At 35.1% G+C, this 20447-nt stretch overlaps 1 protein-coding gene across 1 annotated transcript in view; it reads left to right on the forward strand.

Annotated features, from left to right (window-relative positions):
- The window catches only part of OGFOD3 (2-oxoglutarate and iron dependent oxygenase domain containing 3), a 46842-nt gene that overhangs the window by 17068 nt on the left and 9327 nt on the right, over positions 1 to 20447 (forward strand). Inside the window, exons 4-8 of the mRNA XM_014057277.2 lie at positions 511 to 553; positions 5704 to 5768; positions 6196 to 6252; positions 9340 to 9493; positions 15427 to 15550. Coding sequence (XP_013912752.2) covers positions 511 to 553; positions 5704 to 5768; positions 6196 to 6252; positions 9340 to 9493; positions 15427 to 15550 — 443 coding nt within the window. The remainder of the gene's footprint in view (positions 1 to 510; positions 554 to 5703; positions 5769 to 6195; positions 6253 to 9339; positions 9494 to 15426; positions 15551 to 20447) is intronic.

Raw genomic sequence — 20447 nt, forward strand, 5'->3', positions numbered from 1 at the left:
ACTTGTTGCTGACTTTTGCAGTAATCCTACCTGGAAATGACTGGGTAAGCGCTCAGCTTTGGATTTTGCCATTTTTACTAGCAAATGCTTTGCCTCTTTCTGAGTAATGTGTGTGGCACAGGTGTCCCTCGTTATCTGCAGTATTTTATTTCAATAATTGTTAAACGGAGTCCAGATCATGCAGAAAAGTTTATGTAACTCTAGCTTGGAGCTCTCCCCCCCCCTCCTTTTTTTACATGAACACAATATTCTGGATAGCTTTTCTCTATGCTTTTCTCTATCTCTTTTTAAGGTCACATCTACAGTTTTTTTAATCTGCAGTTTGAACCCTTGAGAATGAAACTCCACAGATAATGAAGGCCACCTGTTATGCTGATTTACCTGTTATGAGTCCAAGGGGGATGTTTCTTTTCTGTTTCTTCCTTATTAATGGTGACAAGTTGTATTTCAAAAACATCTGTAAAGAACTGGGGGAAAAGCTATGTTTTGAGATTGTTGTTTCATCCACAGAATAGCAGAGAGGGGACTGTCCCTGGGAGGATCGGATGGAGGGGTGAGCAGTGTCCTGTTACTTTCTTACGTTCTTCTGGTATTCAGGCAAGATTCTTCAGATTATGTTTTACGCTGTCTTTAGGGGAGAAGTACCTGTCAGACAGAAACGGGAGTCCATTCTCATCTTCATTTATGAAAATGTTCATTTTAGTTACGGATAGGAATCTCAACTGTCTGTGATCCAGTAACATTAAATCCCAGCTTTTGCCATTCAATCTTAGTGTCTTTTTTATTAGGAAATGTACAGCCTATTCAATAAGGAATCAACATAGCCTTGCTATTGTTTGAAAGCCCCAAAGTCTCTTGATCTGGATGAGTGAGAAGGAACCTCTTTCAGTCTGCCTTTCTGTTCTCTTAGAACTGTACATTGCCTGTTCTTTGTTTGCCCACTGTCTGTCAAATAAATTTCCATTGGGATATATTACTTAAATCAGTCTGTTCATTTTCTATTATGCAATATGTGTTCAAGTACAGAATTTGAAATGCACATGTCAACGTCCGAGACAACGTGCCGTTGAAAGTTGCCACAACGTGCCATTTCAGAGTTGCCACACATGCGCAGGGGGCAGGGGATGCATGGGGGGGCCCAGATGGGTGTTGGGTGATGGGACTCATGCTGGGAGAAGAGCCAGGAAGGCAAGCCAGCTGTGGTCAATTCACAGAAGCCATCCAGGCCTGCAGAGTACTTGCTCAAGCCGGCCAGAGAGCAACTGGGCTCAAAGAGTACTTGCTAGAGCTGAGCCCAAAAAATACTGGCTGGAACCAGCCTGGGAGCAACCGGACTGCAGCAAGAGTACTTGCTGGAGCTATCCGGGAGCAACCAGGAACTGGAGGGCGGGGCGTGCTGAGTCCGTATAGCCAGCTAGCTAGCAAAAGCCAGTAATGCTGGCTAGAAACCCTTTTACTTGTATTGTTCACCACATGCCAAACTGAGAGGCCAGTAAAGAAGACATGTTTTGCTCACAATGTTTGCAACCATGACAGCACTAATGATTGTGTAATTGAACTTGACTGATTGTCTTGGGAGCTTTCGTCCATAAAAAAATGTTATTGGTATGCTTATATTGTAATACTTTAATAGCACAATCATAATAATGAAAAAAAGAATAAAACTTTTTTTAAATCCACACAGTATAATATTGAATAAAGCATTTCAAAATAATATTGGGTTAATATTACAGTAATCTTAATTACTGAAATCCAATCACGTATCAGTAATTAATAAAAATAAAAACTGTTAATCAGAATAAAGTGTATAATATTTTACCAAATTTAGATGATTTGTCTTCGTTAGACAAGAGACAAGATTTAGTACCTTAAAAGAGAACCAAACGTTGCATATAGTACAAGTTCATGTACAGAATAACAGTTCAGAAAAAGTTTTCAAGTTAAATAAGAATTGTTCATCAGAATAAAGTGTATAACTTTTTACCAAATTTAGATGATTTGTCTTCGTTAGACTACAGACAAGATTTAGTATTTTAAACACTACCTTAAAAGAGACCCAGACTTTGCATATAGTACAAGTACAGAATAACAATTCAGACAAAGTTTTCAAGTTAAATTCAAAATTATTTTTAAATATATAATTTTGACATTGATGCATAATCCACAACTTAGTTTGCTAAGTCTGTTTATGTACTACTATTATGATGACTTCTAGCTATTTTATTGCATAGTAAAAACCTAACTTTGATTATATCTGCTAATGTTACTAATTTTGAATTCCAGCAATAGAATCCTTAACTTGTTCACTTTTTGGTTCATATTTCAGTAACAACTTAGAAATAAGCCCCAACAAATGTTTGAGTTAACAAGTGCTTAAAATTCAGTCAAGTCTCTTGAGTATTATCCCTTGTTTGAACTATACTACTTATTTGGAGATATTGAAATCAATGAGACAATTCTAACCATTGGGGAGAATCTCAGAAGATTTCATCTTTAATTTATCCGTATGAATCTCTACTAGTCAACTTTTTATATATATTCACTTTTAGGAAAATAAATACTTAATAATAAAGCAATGGATTCAGATTAAACAACTGATATAATAATATAATTTAAGATTTGATGCTGCTAATCTATCTCTTTCACATCTTGCAAAATCTTAAATTTTATTGCCAGTTTTTTTATTTCATCAAATAGAATTAATGAATTAATTAATTCATTTCTGATACACATTTAGTATCTTTTCTTCAATTCTTATTGGAATTATTTGAAACCGAAAGTTAATTCTGGGTAAAATATTCATTTTTGCTGCACATATCTGCTATTATGTTTTGTTTCCAAATATGTGAATAATTATTCTTAAATATATCTTTTTATATTTTGCTAAGTAAAATTCCCAGATACTTAATTGGCTTAATCGGTATTACTACGCTTTTTTTCTGATAGATTCCATATAATTCTTTGTGTCTTATTCTGATTAATCTGATATCCTAATATCACACTATAATGTACTATATCTGATTGAATGTAGGAAGTCTGTTAGTTCAGTAACTTAAATACAATTTTCTGGAACACTGAAGATTCTGGTAATGTCGCTTTACAATAAAATAGGATTAGTTTATTGGGTCATATTTCCTGCCCTATCTCGTTCAGGTGGAATGGCTGACCTCAATCTTACAATTCTGAAAATAGGATTCTCTCACTGTCTCTTTTGCAGTTCCAAAAGTTAGATAGGTCTGAATCTTTGCCCACCCATTTTGCATCTGTGAACGGTGTTGTCTTTTAAATGGCTGCTTGCTGGGCAAAATCTTATAATGTATTGTTGAATTATCATCAGGTCCTGGAGTTTTATTCATTTTTAACTTTTTAACTGATTCTTTAGTATTGACTTCTGTTATGGGTTAAGAGCTTTTTGTTGATTAGTAATATTTAAAGTAATATGCCATTCAAATATTCAATTTTTTCTGGGTCAGGTGACTGTTTGCTGTATAATTCCAAAAATAATTGATGAATTGGCTGAATAATTTAATTTGTTGTAGAGATGTATTGGGTTCTGTCCCAAATAGAACTTATCTTTCCTTTATGCCGTTCTTCTAAAATTGATAAGTTAACAATATATCTGTGGTTTATAACTTTTTCATAGTATTTCTGTCCAGGATGATTTTTATATATTTCACATACCTCCAATAAATCAAGTTGATTCAGTATTGCTTTTATCTTTTTTCTCTAAATCCTAAATTGAATGTATGACTTCTTTTCAGTTGTTTCAGATCTTTCAGCAAGAAGTCTTTTGCATGGCTTTCCTTCTATTTGAATGCAAGGGAGATGGACAACCTTTTCATAAATGTTTTAAATTATTAGTCTCATAGGGGCTAGTTCTACTTGCCCAAGTGAATATTTCTATAGTCAGATGTTATCACAAATAAGGTGATAAGTATCATAGTCTAAACTACACTGAGTGTAATTGATGAAGGATGATTGCTGCTCTAAAATTGGTAGTATGAGTTTAAGATACCTTTATATGCATGTGTGATCTGCATCATTTACAAACTGCTTTGACATCCGTACAGATTAAGGATCAATAAAGGAGAATATTTGTAGTTTAGGATTGAAATGGGAGGTCCTTGGTACTCTATGAGCTTGGTTGTTTTCTTGCAGGTATTTCATTACCCAAATTATGTAACATAATCAGTGCTCAAGCTCAGAGAGCACCTAGGTATCCTCAGATTAAGGATTATAATTATTATGACATAAGAATACCTTTCATACAGATGCTTTCCCTATTTTTTATTTACGCCGGTATACTAATTCTTCTGTATTGGAAGCACCAAAGTGCTTCCATTGTGAAAGGATTTGCCGGTGACATCACCGTTGCCCAAGGGACACCAGTTGGGGAATCCTTTTGGGTTGCCATGAAGTTTCCTACTGAAGTGGTACCCATTTATCTACTCGCGATCACCCACTTTTGAACCACTAGGTTGGCAGGAGCCAGAGTATGTGACAGGAGCTAACCCCACCTTGGTGCAGCAACGGGTTTCAAATACAAATCATCAGCCCAACGTTCTAACCTTGTGAGCCACTGTGCTTCTATTTACGCTGATGAGCAGATTCTCATGAATGAATGACTTTAACTGCCATTTTGTTTTTATTAATTCCCTTTGTACAGTGAGTCACTCAGCAGGTTTTGTAGAAACTGAAAATATTGTTTTAAAAGCTAGTTGCATTGTCAGCATATTGTAATGCTATCCTTTATTACTTCCTGAACAGGTAATCTGACCAAGGTCATGAAAGAGAATATTACTGCTGTTGCTCCTAATGCTAATTTAAAAAAATTAAATAAGATATTCTATGGAGAATATAACTGACTGCTGAATAATAATATGCCATGGTTTTACCTCATTAAACAAATAACCTTTGTTTGCATTTTATTTCATATATAAATTCAGCTTAAATACAAATATATTGTCATGCAATTTTTCTTGGTCATGTATACTTTAGTGGGATTTTTTTCTGGATCCCTTCTGTAAGATGCTAACGTATTGCTCTCTACTATAATGTGAAAGCACTTCAGAGGACTGGGCATTTTCTGCCTGAAGGCTTATTCTGAAAAAAAATTGAAGTCAGGGAAAAATTCACCTGCCTAATTATAATTCTTATGATCTCTTCCCATCTGCCACATTCAAAATTACAATTCAGTAAAAAGTCAGGGTTTGTGGAAAAGTTGTCCATTACTGCTATAGGATTTAGTTTGCTTGTTCATTTTACCCAGACATAAGAAGCAGAGGGATAAACAATAATCTAGAACCAACTGAATTGGCTAAGTCTTAGAGCGGTTAATTGTTATTAAATATTTTAGTTATTTAAGAAATTGTGATTTAAAACATTGTTTCTTAATAGTGATTTCTATCATGGTTTAAATTCACTCCACTTGAAAGCTCATAACTTTTCCCCCTCCAGAAATATTGGTAAGCTTGATATGTATAGATAAAGAATTATTGGGAAATAATTCAGAGTAAGTTTGAGTTTCCTTGTTCTTGGGAAATATTTAAAATCATCACACTTTTACATTATGTTCTCAGAACATTGTGGATTGTGACTTCCAAACAGAGTAATTTGTCTTCTTTTTAAAGAAAGCAGCTTGCCTTAAATATTTTCCATTGTCTGTATTTACATACTGAACGTATTTATTTATTCCTATTTCAGGCTTCAATTCTAGATTTGCACTCTGGAGCCCTTTCTTTGGGGAAGCATTTTGTTAATATGTACAGGTAAATTTGGAATTGCATTTTAATATATCCACCGTTAGAGTGGTTGATCTTTGTTCTTTTAACTCTCAGTCTGTTAAATGACTTTACACAAGTTACTCTATTTTCAGCAACTTCTCTTCATTTAGCAAAGAATATGTGATAATCATTTTCGGGATATTGGATGTAGAAATAGGCTCTTGTTCATTTTAGAATATTTTTTTAAACAAGCTGTCAGTTTTCCACAGCAATTGGTATTTATTAGAATTGATCTTGTGTGTTAGACTTAATAAGTATTGTTTTGAAACTTTAAAAATAATTGTGTATTAAAATTGTGATCTGAGTAAACAATTTAATTGAAAGAATATTGAAAGTAATTGGTTAGTACAAAGATTTAATATACATGATCTGTGAGTTGATTTCATGAGTTATTTATTTCGTTTTCCTCCAGATACTTTAATGATAAAATCCATGACATCTTCACAGAAAAGGATTTTAAGTTATACCGGTAAGAAATTCCAGGTATTATAAAATTTTAGTTTTGCTTTCTCCATTAGCTGGCTAGTATAACTTTGTTATACTAATACTCATTATTTATTACTGTATTTGGGAAAAATTATATTATAGCATAATTTTTGAATTGATCAGTGCCTTAACTTGTTATGTAGCAAAGAAAGATGAAACATTTTGCATTGTAGAAATATTAGTTGAGGAAACATTTTAATAGATTGAAGGGAAGAATCTTAAAAATATCACTTTTGTTTTACCACTAATGAATGGAAGGGTAGAGTACAGAAACAATTTGGTTAAATGTATCTTGAGGCATCCTAGACTTTATTTAATCCCAGCATTTGATTTTGGTACAGTCCACTAGTTAAATGGCAAAAGGAGAGTGTCTCTTGTGCAGCTTTCTTTTTAAAGATTGGTAATACTTAAGATTAGTAAAATTAATATGAAGTTGCTATCATGTTTTTCCCCATTGTAATAAATTTGAGGAGTAGGTTAGGCTGAGAGAGAGTAAGTGTCCTAAAATGAACCTGTGTACTTCTATGGCTAATGATGGGCTAGCAATAGCAATAGCAGTTAGACTTATATATCGCTTCATAGGGCTTTCAGCCCTCTCTAAGCGGTTTACAGAGTCAGCATATTGCCCCCACAGTCTGGGTCCTCATTTCACCCACCTCGGAAGGATGGAAGGCTGAGTCAACCTTGAGCCAGTGAGATTTGAACCGCCGAACTGCAGATAGCAGTCAGCTGAAGTGGCCTGCAGTACTGCACCCTAACCACTGCGCCACCTCAGCTCGGACTAGAACCTGTATCTCTCTATTCTGATCCAGCATCTTAACCATTGCACCACATTAGCCTTGGTTGTTATCAGCTGTTCATTGCCATTGGAGAGGACTAGAGGGATGATGCTTGAATAGAAACTCGGAGGGGAGTATGCTCAGTGAGAGCATTCTGGACCTGTTCTTGTTTGGCAGGGGAATCTGTTTTGGGAAGGATTAATTGTATCCCCATATGGTATTTTGAACCAGAAAAAGATGTGGTAGTCTTAATTATATTAATCTGATTCATAAATGAATTCTAACTGTATAGATGTTATGGTCGCAATTCAGTTTACATTGTGTATCTACTTCTTTTACTGGATACTTCTTCTAATGTAGGCAGTTGTAGATAGAAGATTCATTCTGAAAAGGCAGATAAACACAAGTCTAAATGGTGGGTTGATATAAAAATTACCTTTCATTTTGGATTATCATCTCTGAGCATGGTTCTGCATTAAAGAGCATCTGATGCCTTTTCGATATAATCACAGCTATTGTGTTAGAGAGCACAGAAGAAATTCTTAAAGGATTTTTCAGTACAATTCAGCATGTGGATAGCTTTCAGAGTGGCAGCTCAAAGGAATAGCTAAAGAAAAGTCTTATTGTTTGCTTAGAGTGCCTGAATTGATTTTTGTCAAATAGACTATGTGAATAAAAACTAGTTATTGAGGAAGATTTTTAAATGATGGGCAAAGTTTACTGGGAAAAAAAATAGACAAGACATTCAAATTGATTTGGTTTGGATAAAATAAGTTTCCTGAATAAACTTTTTCAAATGAATCTTTTTTTTAAAGATAGATCTGAAATATGGAAAAAAGCAGTGTTGATAATGAAAGAACACAGTATTTGGGTTATGTGCAAGTTTGTGCTCTTAGATCAATGTTTCCTGGGTCAATTATCCAAAATTAGGTAAAAATGGTCTTTCTTTGAATAATGACACACAAACCCAATTACCCATCATAACAGGGAGTTTTAAATTGTCTTATAAATTGCATGTTTATTGAAATATATTCAGAAATCTCCCAAAGTATTCCTGAGAAGATGAATATCAATAAAATTGACAGTGAAATGATTGTTGAGATGATATAGAAATGTTTTTATAATTCAGGTAGTCCTTGAATGATTACCATTTGTTCAGCAACCATTCAAAGTTATGACTCAAAGTTCAATAAGACTTTCTGATAAGCTGTTTTGAGTTATGAAGAAAAAGGCTGGGAAGCACAGATAGAGAATTTCTTTTCTTCTAAATCTTCCAGTGTTGAAATTTTTTTAGAATATGGACAATGGATATGGAGAAATATTCAATGCTCAAATGCTCAATGGGGAGGGTAAGAAGGCAGTGTAGGTCAGTGAGGTGGGGCAGTAGCATGCAGGACAGTAGGAGCTAAAGAATAGAAGGGGCCAAAAGGGCAGAGATGGGGAGGGATGGGGGAGGGAGTTGAAATGCACCTGTGGTTTTTAAGTGCAGGTGGGTTGCCAAGCACCCAAATTCTGATTACAGAATGGGCTGTAATGGCTATAAATTTGGTGATGGGGCTTAAGTACCATTCATTCTCAGTGCAGCTGTAACTTTGAATGGTTTCTGAACCCAAGAGTCATAACTCAAAGACTACTTAGAGTTTTACAGCGTTTAATTAAATTCTATGTCTTTTCTTTCCACCTGTTTGAATATTAGCCAATTCTCTTCTGACCTTGAAAGCAGGAAATAACTGTCTAGTTTTCAGATAAAAGTTCTGTCACTGGTTCCTACTCTGCTTGCTTCAGACTTTTCACCCAAAAGTGACAGAATTTATCTTGGCCTCCACTTCCATTAATAAAAATGTTTGTTGGGTGAAAACCTTTTGCATGGGAAGATTGAATTCACCCGTTGGGATTTATAAAACTGATTTATGACTTATGTGATGTGTGAAATGGAGGACAGTTAGAAAAAAATGACAAATTATACTTTTTTCCAGCTTGGAGGTTATAGAAGTAGAGTATAAAGTGCAGGTCATATATAGTATTTGTATCATTGGAAGCTTCAGAACGGAACTAAACTGAACTGAACTACAAACAAATTAATGCAATTCTATTCTCTCTAAGACTGCTAGCCATGATGTATTATAATTAATTGTGCTACACATAAGTTATAGAATTCTTGAGACAATGTGCATGGATTTCTTTTAATATTCTGTGTATGTTAGATATTGTGAAATAAGAGAATATATTTAAAATAAATCCAATATTTTGTGCAGTTTTACTCAGTTCTGGTGTTCTTTTCTCATTTGTAGTGATGTGAGGCTAAGAATTCAACAAAAAATAGCTCTTGCTTTTGGCATCAGCTCATCTTCCATGTATTTGACAAAGCCAACTTTCTTCTCTAGAATAAATAACTCAGAAGCAAAGACAACCCATGATGAATATTGGCATCCTCATATTGACAAGGTAATGATATATTGAAATAATATTTTCCTTACTATTCTTCTAAATATCTACTTTTGGCATTGGCATCCTGCATATATATATGCTAGCACTCTAATTAAAGAGTCAGGATGCTCTGATGTAATTTCAGCAGGTAAGTATCATGTGTGCCTTCTCAGAAGTAACCCCTGCTGAGCTTAATGAAATGTATTAATGAGTAAATGGATGTAGAATGACTTTTAAATTTGTAGTGCTCCCTTTTGGGTGAGTCAAAATTTAGAAGTTAAAAACCTAGGGTTGTTTCCTATTAAGTTACATAATCAGTCTGGCTATTCAGTTGATTCTTATTATGCTTTGCTAGATAATATGAAAATGTAGGAACAGTATCAGCCTGTGTAGCACTTTGTTCATTAGGAGCAAAGTTCCTAATAAACAAAGGTCATTGATAAAGCTAAAATATTGTTAGTATATGACTTTGAGAATCTTATTTTGGGAGTATTTTTAGTTTCTTATTTTTTTAGAATTTTCTTTTATCATGTTGGCTTTCTGTTGCCTTTTATATTTGTACTATGTAATCCATTATTTATAAAGTTTACATTCTGCTTTTCTGCTCAAAAAAGTATTAAGGAAGTTAGTAGTAAAAATATTTTACCAATGTAAGTTTAAAGACTATAACATTCCAACTTATTTTTTACTGTTTGAATGAGGCTATTGAGAGTAACTGACATTTTCCTGCCTCTATTCATACAATAAACAAAATCTTTTTGCTGCTTTTCTTTGCAAATTGTCAATCTTCTTCAAATAATATGATAGAAATAGTTTGGTTTGATTCAGTATGAATTGTTCCAGTAAATCATATCATTTCATAAAAAGTTGCATTACAGTTTTCCACAAAATGTTTATTTTTTCAGATATTATCTTGCTTAATTTTAGTTGAGAAAATTATTTTTCTAATCTCTTCCAGATTTGGCAGTTCCAAAGGTTTTTTTTTTAAAAAAAAAAAACTATCTTACTTTATTTTTAAAAAAGCATTTCATCCATCTTATTTGATTGAATTAAACATAGCTCTAGCTATAATTATAATAATAGAAGGATTGCATAGATGGATAGAAATACTAAATCCAGTCTCAAGGTCTGGCTGGCTATGCAACAAATCATATGTTTTAAACTTGTTTGTTGTCCAACATTCAGTGACTCTGGGTATTTCACAATAATCAGACACATTACAATAAAACATAAAATAAAAAGATAAAAGATGTTAAAGACTAATCCTAGTAAATAATGATTTTTGAAGAATTTAGTAATAATTGGTAATAATTATTAGTACAGTAATAAGTAGTAATAATGTGCATTATACACACTATCTGGAAAAATGAAAGGAATGAAAGTCGTTTAAATGGATAGGGTTTCCCATCATTTCAGGTTTTACATAGAACGTGGTTTGTTTCATTATATTCTCTTCCTTACTTTTAGAAGGAACTCAGAATTAAATGCATTGTTGGCCTTTTTTTTATCAGTGCCTCTTTGTATCAATATTCTTTCACATTTCATGGACTAAACTTAACTTAAAACTGTGATAAAATAACTCATTGTGGGGTTTTTGTAATTCTGTCAAATTAGTACTGATATTGTCAGATAGAATTTGTTTCTTTCCATAACATCTTTTAAATAGTCTATCTATAGAGGCAGATACTCTTAAAATGAACTTCTGGATCCATTTTTCAAAAATATCTTTAGGTATTGTCTAATGTTAAAATACTTTGCTTAATTCTATAATTGTGAGTTTGCACCTTTATTTATAATGTTTAGTTCGCTTTAGTAACTAATTTTTAAAGTTTTATTAACTTAAAGAAGAAAGAAAACAAAAGCATTTTCCCACAGGAAGGATTCTATATAATTAATCCCAAAATCTTATTTCATATTCATCTGGACCCTTAGTTCATTTGTAACTTGCTAAAATCAAACTTTTAATTGCCCTTTTGCTGTTTATTTAAAAAGTGTTTACATTTTTAAACTTTTAGTTAAAGCCTATTTGTCTAAGGATTGAAGGAAACACCTGGTGTTGTAAAACTTGTCAAGCTAAAGATTCATAATAGCTGAAAAACAATAAGCAAGTAATTTCTGAAAGTGATTAGAAAAGAAAATTTGTGAACTTAATGTCCTTTGTGCCCTGCTATAGCTTCAGCCACACAAATGTATGCACACTTTATTGGGTAATTATCAGTTTAGTAGGCTGAAAAAGTTACAGGGAAACAAGAAACGTAAACAAAGCCAAAGTTTGGCTGCAAGGTTTGCTTTGAAAACTGGAGCATGCAAAACTCTTAAGAGCAGGTGGCGGTCATGGCCAGGAGGGCCTTTGTGCAATTGCAGATTGTGCTCCAGTTACATCTTTTCCTGGACCAACAATCCCTACTCACAGTCACTCATGCCCTAGTCACTTCCCATCTTGACTATTGCACTGCGCTGTACATGGGGCTGCCCTTGAAGAGTATCTGGAAGGTCCAGTTGGTGCAAAATGCAGCAGCCCACGTGGTTTTGTGCAAACTCCAGTGTGCATATTTATTACCTCTCCTGCGGGAGCTGCATTGTTTGCCGATTTGCTTCTGGGTGCAATTCAAGGTGCTGGTTGTCACCTTTAAAGCCCTTTATGGCTTGGGACCAGGTTATCTGAGGGACCGTCTCTTGCCAGTCACATCTACCCGACCCATGAAAGCAGGGAGGCAGGAAATGTTGCAGGTCCCATCTCCGAAGGAGATACACCTGTGGGACCCAGAAGAAGGGCCTTCTCCGTGGTGGCTCTGGAACATCATTCCCTCAGAGATTAGAATGGTCCCCACTCTAATACTCTTCTGAAAGGGGCTGAAGACCTGGTTCTGCCAATGGGCCTAGGGAATACAGAACAGGATGGTGCCCATTAAATGGCTTGTGGGATCTGCTGTCGTTGGGACAGGGCCATGGGAGCTGGGGGTGATTTTGTTATATTGTACTATATTAATTTATTTGATTCTTTTTGTTAGTTTTAAATGTCATTTTATATTCTGTAAGCTGCGTTGAGTTGCCATGGGCAAATAGGCGGCAATATAAATGCCACAAAATCATCCAGAATCAGCTCAGTGTTTCAAGGTCAAGGTTATCAGCCAGTCCAAATGCTAAAGGCCCGAGAACCAAAATCACACACAAATGTTGTACGTGAGCTGGATGGCAGATATTTACAGCAAAGAAAACAGGCAAAGAAGATTATTTGATAAGTTGCAGCCAGTTGTCACCAATTAGAAAGTTTTCTTCTTTGCTTGATGAGGAGTCTGATAGACCTTCTCTGCTCTTGTCACAGGTGTGGGCTGGGAGGTCGTATGTCATTTTCTGACTTTTCTAACTGCTCAGGTGGTGCCTGTGTTTGATCAGCCTCATGTGATTCCCCTTGACATACCACCAATTGAGCTGAAGGTTGTTCAATGTTAGACTCAGAATCCATATGTGAGTCCTAAACTGTCCATGACAATTGTCCATGACAATTCCAAAGGCTTTCACTGCAGTTTGAACAAGATAGCTATTTCCTCATCACCCAGAGCTGTAATCCCACTGGAGACTGCTGACTTGCAGTCATGAGTGGCAGCTGCCTGGAGCACTTGTAATTTCAAGTTTATTCCTTGTCTGGAGAAGCATTATCAAAAAGCCAGTCTACTTGCCTGTTTTTATCCTGTGGTGGCTGTTAGCTCCTCAGTCCATCATTGCTTTTCCAGAAATGGTATGGCTTGGAAAGATCCTGAAGTTAGATTTATTGGGAGGAAACTGGGCTGTTCTGTCCTTGATCTAGCCAAGATATTTTTTTCTGAACCTTTCTGGTGATTGGGAGAGAATAATTTATTATTTCCTACTCAACCGAATGTGAGTGACAGTGTCGCACTAAAACATTTAGCTCAGCATTCTGCAACACATTTTGCAACTGAAATTACACTGATCTGTAAAACTGAACAGTAGTAGATAAGGAAAAGAGGATGAAAAACCACTTTTCCTGAGTTTTAAAGGTTCCACAAAGATTACATTTATGATCTTCAAACCTTTCATTCTAGTGAAAATATTTTTTCTCAAAGCTGTAAGATTAGAAATACTGATTATTCAGTAACTTATAGAAAATTGGTTTTGAAACACCATATGAACATTTCTATATTATTGATTGAGGAAATTGTGGATTGCTGACATAAACATTTCTATGAATTTTTCCTGAATTGTTGGAGTACATCTGCACTTGTCAGCAGAAGTTAAGTGGTGCTGAAAATAGTTGCAACTTATCATCATTGTAGCTTCTTTTATAAAGCACTTTAAAACAAATATCTCTAAAAACAAATTAATTTGTGGTGGCAGCAGCTGGAATAAAAATACAGCAAGAGGCTCACTTGGGTCTTTCAGTAAATGATTAGGAAATTATGCAAAATAATTGATCAACTCTTTGCAAAGACATTCCCACTTGCATATGCTACTGCCTGATCATTTTCTTTCATTCTTAAAACAAATGGATGAAGGATATTAATTTTGGGAAGAAAATTATTTTTGTTTGGAACATGCCTCACATAACAATTTTCCTTCAGAAAAGTGATTGTAGATAAGTACTGGATACAGTATATTCTTTTAAAAAAAACAAATGGAAAAAAATACTATTCGCTGATAGTGGAACAAGTAGAAAATAAATTATTCATATATGTTCATAAAAAGGAAAGAAACACAAATTAGTATACTAATTGCTTAATGAAAATTAGAAAAGGCAAACAGGAAATAGCTTTTTTCTTACCTGCTGTTTGGTTCAGTCTTCTCCCACAAGGATATATTTGCTGTCTAAGGAAATAATGAAGAGCAGGATGAAGGGACGGAGCCACAATTTAACAAAACATGATGAGAAGATACTTCTTTGCTTTAAATGAATCTTACGTCTCTGGGGGTCAGAGGAATTGCATCCTTGGATACTGAAGGATGTAGCTGATAGTTTGACAAACTGTTATATGTTATTTATAAGAACTCATGAAAAACTGGTGAAATATGATTGAAAAAGAACAAATGTTCCTATCTTTGAAAAGGGGGAAGAGACCATCCAAGAAACTATCCACCAGTCAGTAATTATATCTCTGATCTCTATTACCTTGAAAATAATGTGATCAATACTAAACATAAGCATATATGTGTCATGGATAAGTCTTATTAGAATAGCCTTCTTTTTTTGTTCAGTAATTTTATTAGATTGTGAAAATGCTGCAGCCATCTAGATTTCTAGGTCATCCTAGATTTCAGCAAACCGTTTGATCAAGGATCCCATAGTATTCTGATTAGCAACGTGTGTGTTGAATGGATGACATGATAATTAAGAGGTTGGCTAATTGACTTTTAAAAAATCCCATTCAAACAGTGCTCATGAATAGCTTCTCTTTAGAAATGAGAATGAAAATAGCTAGTATCCTTGGAAAAGTTCGTTCAATCCATTGAAAGTTGCAGAAGGAAATTTATTAGAGACAGATACAAATTGTTTCATAAAGTGGAAAAAAATTAGACACAAAGATATAGGATTGAAATACCTAGCTTAGTAATAGTGTTTATGAACAAAATGTGACAAATAGCTGATTGCAGATGGAAAGTCTAGTGTGATGTGGCTGCAAAAGAAGCAAATTCAGATTGAGGAGAACACTGCAAAGCAATGTGCCAAACTCCTTCTCTTGGGGGCAGTCTAATATTAAGTTTGATAGTATCAAAAGCCACTGAAATAGCATTCAGTACCAGGAGGGGATACATTCCTTGTCTCACCAGAGGTTAAACACAGATGAAATCAATGAAATCTCATTGCCACACTTGGACCTGGAACCCAACCAAAAGGGAGCCAGATAACCAACTTCTTTCAGGGCCTATGCATCTGCAGACCCAATTCAATCCCCGAGCTTTTTTTTGATATTCAGTACTTTATCTTTCCTTTGTAGGTGACCTATGGCTCCTTTGATTACACATCACTGCTCTACCTATCAGACTATGCAGAAGATTTTGGTGGTGGACGGTTTGTCTTTATGGATGAAGGCGCAAATAGGACTGTAGAACCTCGAGCAGGTAGAATTTTCTTTGCTTTACAGATCTTACTAGTTCGTGCTCTGTTTTTAATACCTTCCTTTGTACACAGCTCCCTAATTTGTGTATCCATACCTTCAGGATAGAAATAAATGAATTAGAACGTCAGCATAAATAAGTGCAAATAAAACTGGCAGCTTTTGTCTTAAGAGTTATCTAATATTTGCATTTATCTAACACTAGTTTTAGCAGTATCACACCTTCCATCATTCAAATGTTATACAAGTAAGAATTGTGATTTCCAGCTGCCTTCTATTACAAGAATAAATGAGAGGTAAATATGTATTGTAACTTGATGTCACATGAGGAAACATGGTTTTGAAAAGCAACATTATTTTTTAAAAAAATAAGCATGATTTGTGAATTGTTAATTTTCAAACTATTTTGTTGATGGTTAAAAAAAAGGAGACTGAAATATAAAGAGGCATACATGGCTAATAATCTAGTAGTATGCTTTGAATTATTGCAAATGAAATATACAGTCTGAACATTCAGATAGATAACCCTCTATCTGTTTTGACTTCACAATCTGATTGACCGAGTGAAAGAGACCGCCAAAATGACTCAGTGGACGGCCTACATAGAGGTTTCACTATCCTATTGAAACTTTACAACAATGTAATGCTACAAAGGGTCATCTAGTCTATCCTTCCACAGCCTGGAATCCTTTAGATACATTCCATTGCCCATACTGGATTGGAGTTTTGGCAGTTGGTCCCAAGATATCTGGAAGAGCCTGAGTTACCAAAAGCTAATCACACCTCTGGGTGACCTGGGCCAGTCACATTTTCTCATCCCTAAAAAGGAGGCATTGGCAAACCACTTCTGAAATCTTGCCAAGAAAACTGCAGAGGCTAATTGAGGTCTTTGCCAGGAATCAAATTATTACCCCCTCTCAAGTAAACATTTTACTTGAAAAACATTTCATGGGAGAAAAATTTCCCAAAAACTTTAAAGGTATATGCACAGGTACATTATAGGTGGTACGTTCCTCAATAGTAGTAACTGTGAAAGGGATCTTGGAGTTCTACTGGACAACCATTTAAATATGAGCCAGCAGTGTGCAGCAGCTGCCAAAAAAGCCAACACAATTCTAGGCTACATAAACAGAGGGATAGAATCAAGATCACATGAAGTGTTAATACCACTTTATAATGCCTTGGTAAGGCCACACTTGGAATACTGCATTCAGTTTTGGTCGCCACGATGTAGAAAAGATGTGGAGACTCTAGAAAGAGTGCAGAGAAGAGCAACAAAGATGATTAGGGGACTGGAGACTAAAACATATGAAGAACGGTTGCAGGAATTGGGCAGTTTAATGAAAAGAAGGACTAGGGGAGACATGATAGCAGTGTTCCAATATCTCAGGGGTTGCTACAAAGAAGAGGGAGTCAAACTATTCTCCAAGGCACCTGAGGGTAGAACAAGAAGCAATGGGTGAAAACTAATCAAGGAGAGAAGCAACTTAGAACTGAGGAGAAATTTCCTGACAGTTAGAACAATTAATCAGTGGAACAGCTTGTGAATGCCCCAACACTGGAAATCTTTAAGAAGATGTTGGATAGCCATTTGTCTGGAATGGTATAGGGTTTCCTGCCTGGGTTGGACTAGAAGACCTCCAAGGTCCCTTCCAACTCTGCTATTGTATTTTATTGTATTGTATTGTATATGCAGAGGAATAGGAAGGCGTGTATTTCTTTAAGTGACATACCAAGAAATACCTGGAACTGTTCTGCTGTTCTTCAGTATATTTTTTAACCAAACCATGACAAAGCAAGAAAAAGAATTATCTTTCACTAAAGAGTCCTGATTTTTCCCTACCACCAACCTCTTTTTTGAGCTCTTTAGATCGAGGAAGGTTCCAGAAAAGAACTGTTGTTTTTTTCTTGAATATATTTAACAAAAATGTCTTCAAACTTTCCTCTCCCCCTGTTTCTATGAGATAGGTGAAATAAAGCTCAGCCTTTCTCTTAAGCCTTCTTACAGGCTCAAAGAATTTGGAGAAAAAAGAGAGAAAGAGAAAAGCTGCAGAGAAATTCCTGTTCGCCCTTTTCTGAACTAAAGCTTTTGAAGAACCTTAGGAGTCCATTTAGCCCCTGGGGGTTCTTCTGGCTCTTAATTGTGAACATCTAAGTTTAAGCATAATTAATTTTGTGGTAAATTATGGCCAAGATCTCCAAGGGATTCTTAAGACACTCTAAATCATAGAGGCATCAGTATTATAATCATGTTGACATTTGTGTAGCTTCATGTGTTGCCTTTTTAGCACAATCACAATCCCCAAGCAGTCATTCTAATGTGTATATTTTCCCATTTCAATTCAATCTATAATGTTAACTTTTAACAATATTTTTTTAAACAAAAGGGGGTGTAATATATTGTGGTAATACCTAAAAGCATTAATAGCTTGAAAAAATTGGCATATTGGTGGTAGGTTAAACAAAGAAATATGTCCAGAAAAATGATGTAATTTATAACTGTTGGAGGGAAATGAAATAGAAAAAAAGGAAGACACAGGGAAGGAAGTAGGTGCAGAATAAAATTCTTAAATCATCATAATCATGTTTCGCATTAACAATGTGCAGTTAAATAACTTTGTGCAGAAGAAATTTTAATAATTTGATCTCTTGGTCTCTGGAAACTGTCTTTTGCTGGATATAATTGCTTTTCTCCACATATGCATTTCCTTTATGATAAAATTTCTAATTAATCTGATCCTTTATTTTCCTTGAACATTATTTTAATAAAGTAAAATCTTTCTTCACTCATGGGAAACCATTTTGTGCTGAAGAGATGGCATACAGAACATTACACTTTGAGTGGTCAGGTCTAGGGGCCCTTTCCTAATGATCTGAAGCTGCTTATTCTGTCACTTTAAAACAAATCCTTTGTCAGCCCTGGGGGCCATCTTTTTCTTTGGATCTTCAGGGCTGCCACATTTGGTGCTGTGGAAAACTGGAAGGGGAGATAGCCATAATAACATTACTTTCTCTGAGAGCCAAGGACATTTGGCCTACACCTGGACTGGTGTGACTGGGAGGCATCTCCAGTTGGGATGGTGCATTGATTGGACCATGTGATGGACATGTGGGTTCAGGGGAAGGGACTTTGGCTTTCTTTTGGGTGGAGAAAACCTGGAAGCTTTCAGATTTGGGTTTTTCCAGGTGTGCCAATATGACATCTCTAATAAAATGGAACTTTGAGGAACTTCTAGCCTTGGAGTCTTCTTGCGTTGGAAGTGTTACTTGGAACCCTGAAATCCTTAGTAAGACTCAGATGTGTGATCAGCAAAGTATCTTCTTTCTCAGGTGATATCTGGAAGAAGTTCATAATCTCTCCACTATAATTCATGTTGGAAACTATTAATTGGCACATGTCCTTTGATTTGAAGCTTCATTAAATAAATTTTATTAAGATTTTGAAGATGAGCACACCTTAAGTGAAATCTTAAAGAGGTCAAACCTTCCACAAATGCCCTTTGGATGTATGATTAGGAATCAAGTCATACCCCATTTCTATGACTATACAGGAATAAAGAACAACAACAAACATTACCTGGTAAAAGAAAAAAATATTTTTGTTTTAGTTCAACAACAAAGGTTTGTTGAATAGTACATGTTTCAGAACTATTTGTGGAGACAAAACTAGAACAATCATCATCTTTTTTGCATTCCAAAAATGCAATTAAATTAAATCCCGTAAAATTTAAGAGGGATGAAACTATAATTCAACAAGAATTGGAAGACATTTATGTATCAATGCATGACTGTTATTTGAGGTGCTTTTAAAGGATATGTTCATGGTTGTATTATTGCTTATACTTCATAAAGAAAGAATAAATTAAAAACAAATACTCAGTTTTCATTGAATCACATGAAACAGAGAGCCTGGGAAACCTTGTAAACTATTACCATTTTGGTTCAAGCAATCACCATAGACATATCAGGTTCTGAAAAGGCATTATCCAAGAAGAATTGGACAGTTTGCTGAATTAGAAGCACTCAGGTAAAAGGTCTTACTTTTCTGCCAAACACATTATCCCTCTTAAATGTTACAAGATTTCCTTTAAAATCTCTGCTATAAGTCTTCAGTGACAAAGATGTATTTTGTTGCCAGTTTTTCTTACCCGTCCATTTAAACATCCAGTGATTTTAGGGAGGATGTAATGAATTTTTTTACCACAGGTTTTTTACTCATTACGTGATTCTCAGTCAGGGGATAGGGGAGAAACCCTGCATATTTAACTGGAAAGATCTTTGTATTGCTTAATAAATACTGTCTTGAGGCAAAAATTACCCAAAGTGCCAAAGAATAGGAACTAGCTTACACACTAATCTGATTTTGTGACATTTCCCAGGGGTATCCCTTCAAAGCAGAGCCCTTTCTTCTTTATTTTGTTTGGGCATTTGTTTTGAAAGAAAGTAAGACTAAGGGAACAAAGACCTCTGCCTTTAAAGTAGAGTCTTAGGCATGAGATCGACTCATTCTGTAAGAGGGTAGCCTTCAGAGCAGCATATAAACCCAGAGGTCGGTTGAGGTCCACAGTTGAACTCACAAAGTTTATGTCCAGGTCAAATCCATCAGACTTCCTCAGATTTATACCCTAGGTAAAAAGTACTGTTATTTTAGTTTGTTTTTGTGGGATGCCTAGATCTTTTTAAAAAATAAGGTTTTTAAATATCCTTATAGAAGTACATAGAAAATTATGGTAAAAAAGCTCCCATTTCAGAATCTGAAACTTTTTTGCATTTGAACATTAATCAAACTCATTAGATATAATGTGGTTTTTTGGGGGTATGATTTACAATGTTGGGGTTCTCCCCTTACCCTCCCCTATGTGACCTGAATAATAGGTTTGTAGCATAGGCTTGGAGCATTG

This window comes from Thamnophis sirtalis, unplaced genomic scaffold, assembly GCF_051295495.1.
Source record: "Thamnophis sirtalis isolate CommonGarterSnake01/CBP01778 unplaced genomic scaffold, rThaSir2_p1.2 scaffold_3, whole genome shotgun sequence".
Lineage (NCBI taxonomy): Eukaryota > Metazoa > Chordata > Lepidosauria > Squamata > Natricidae > Thamnophis > Thamnophis sirtalis.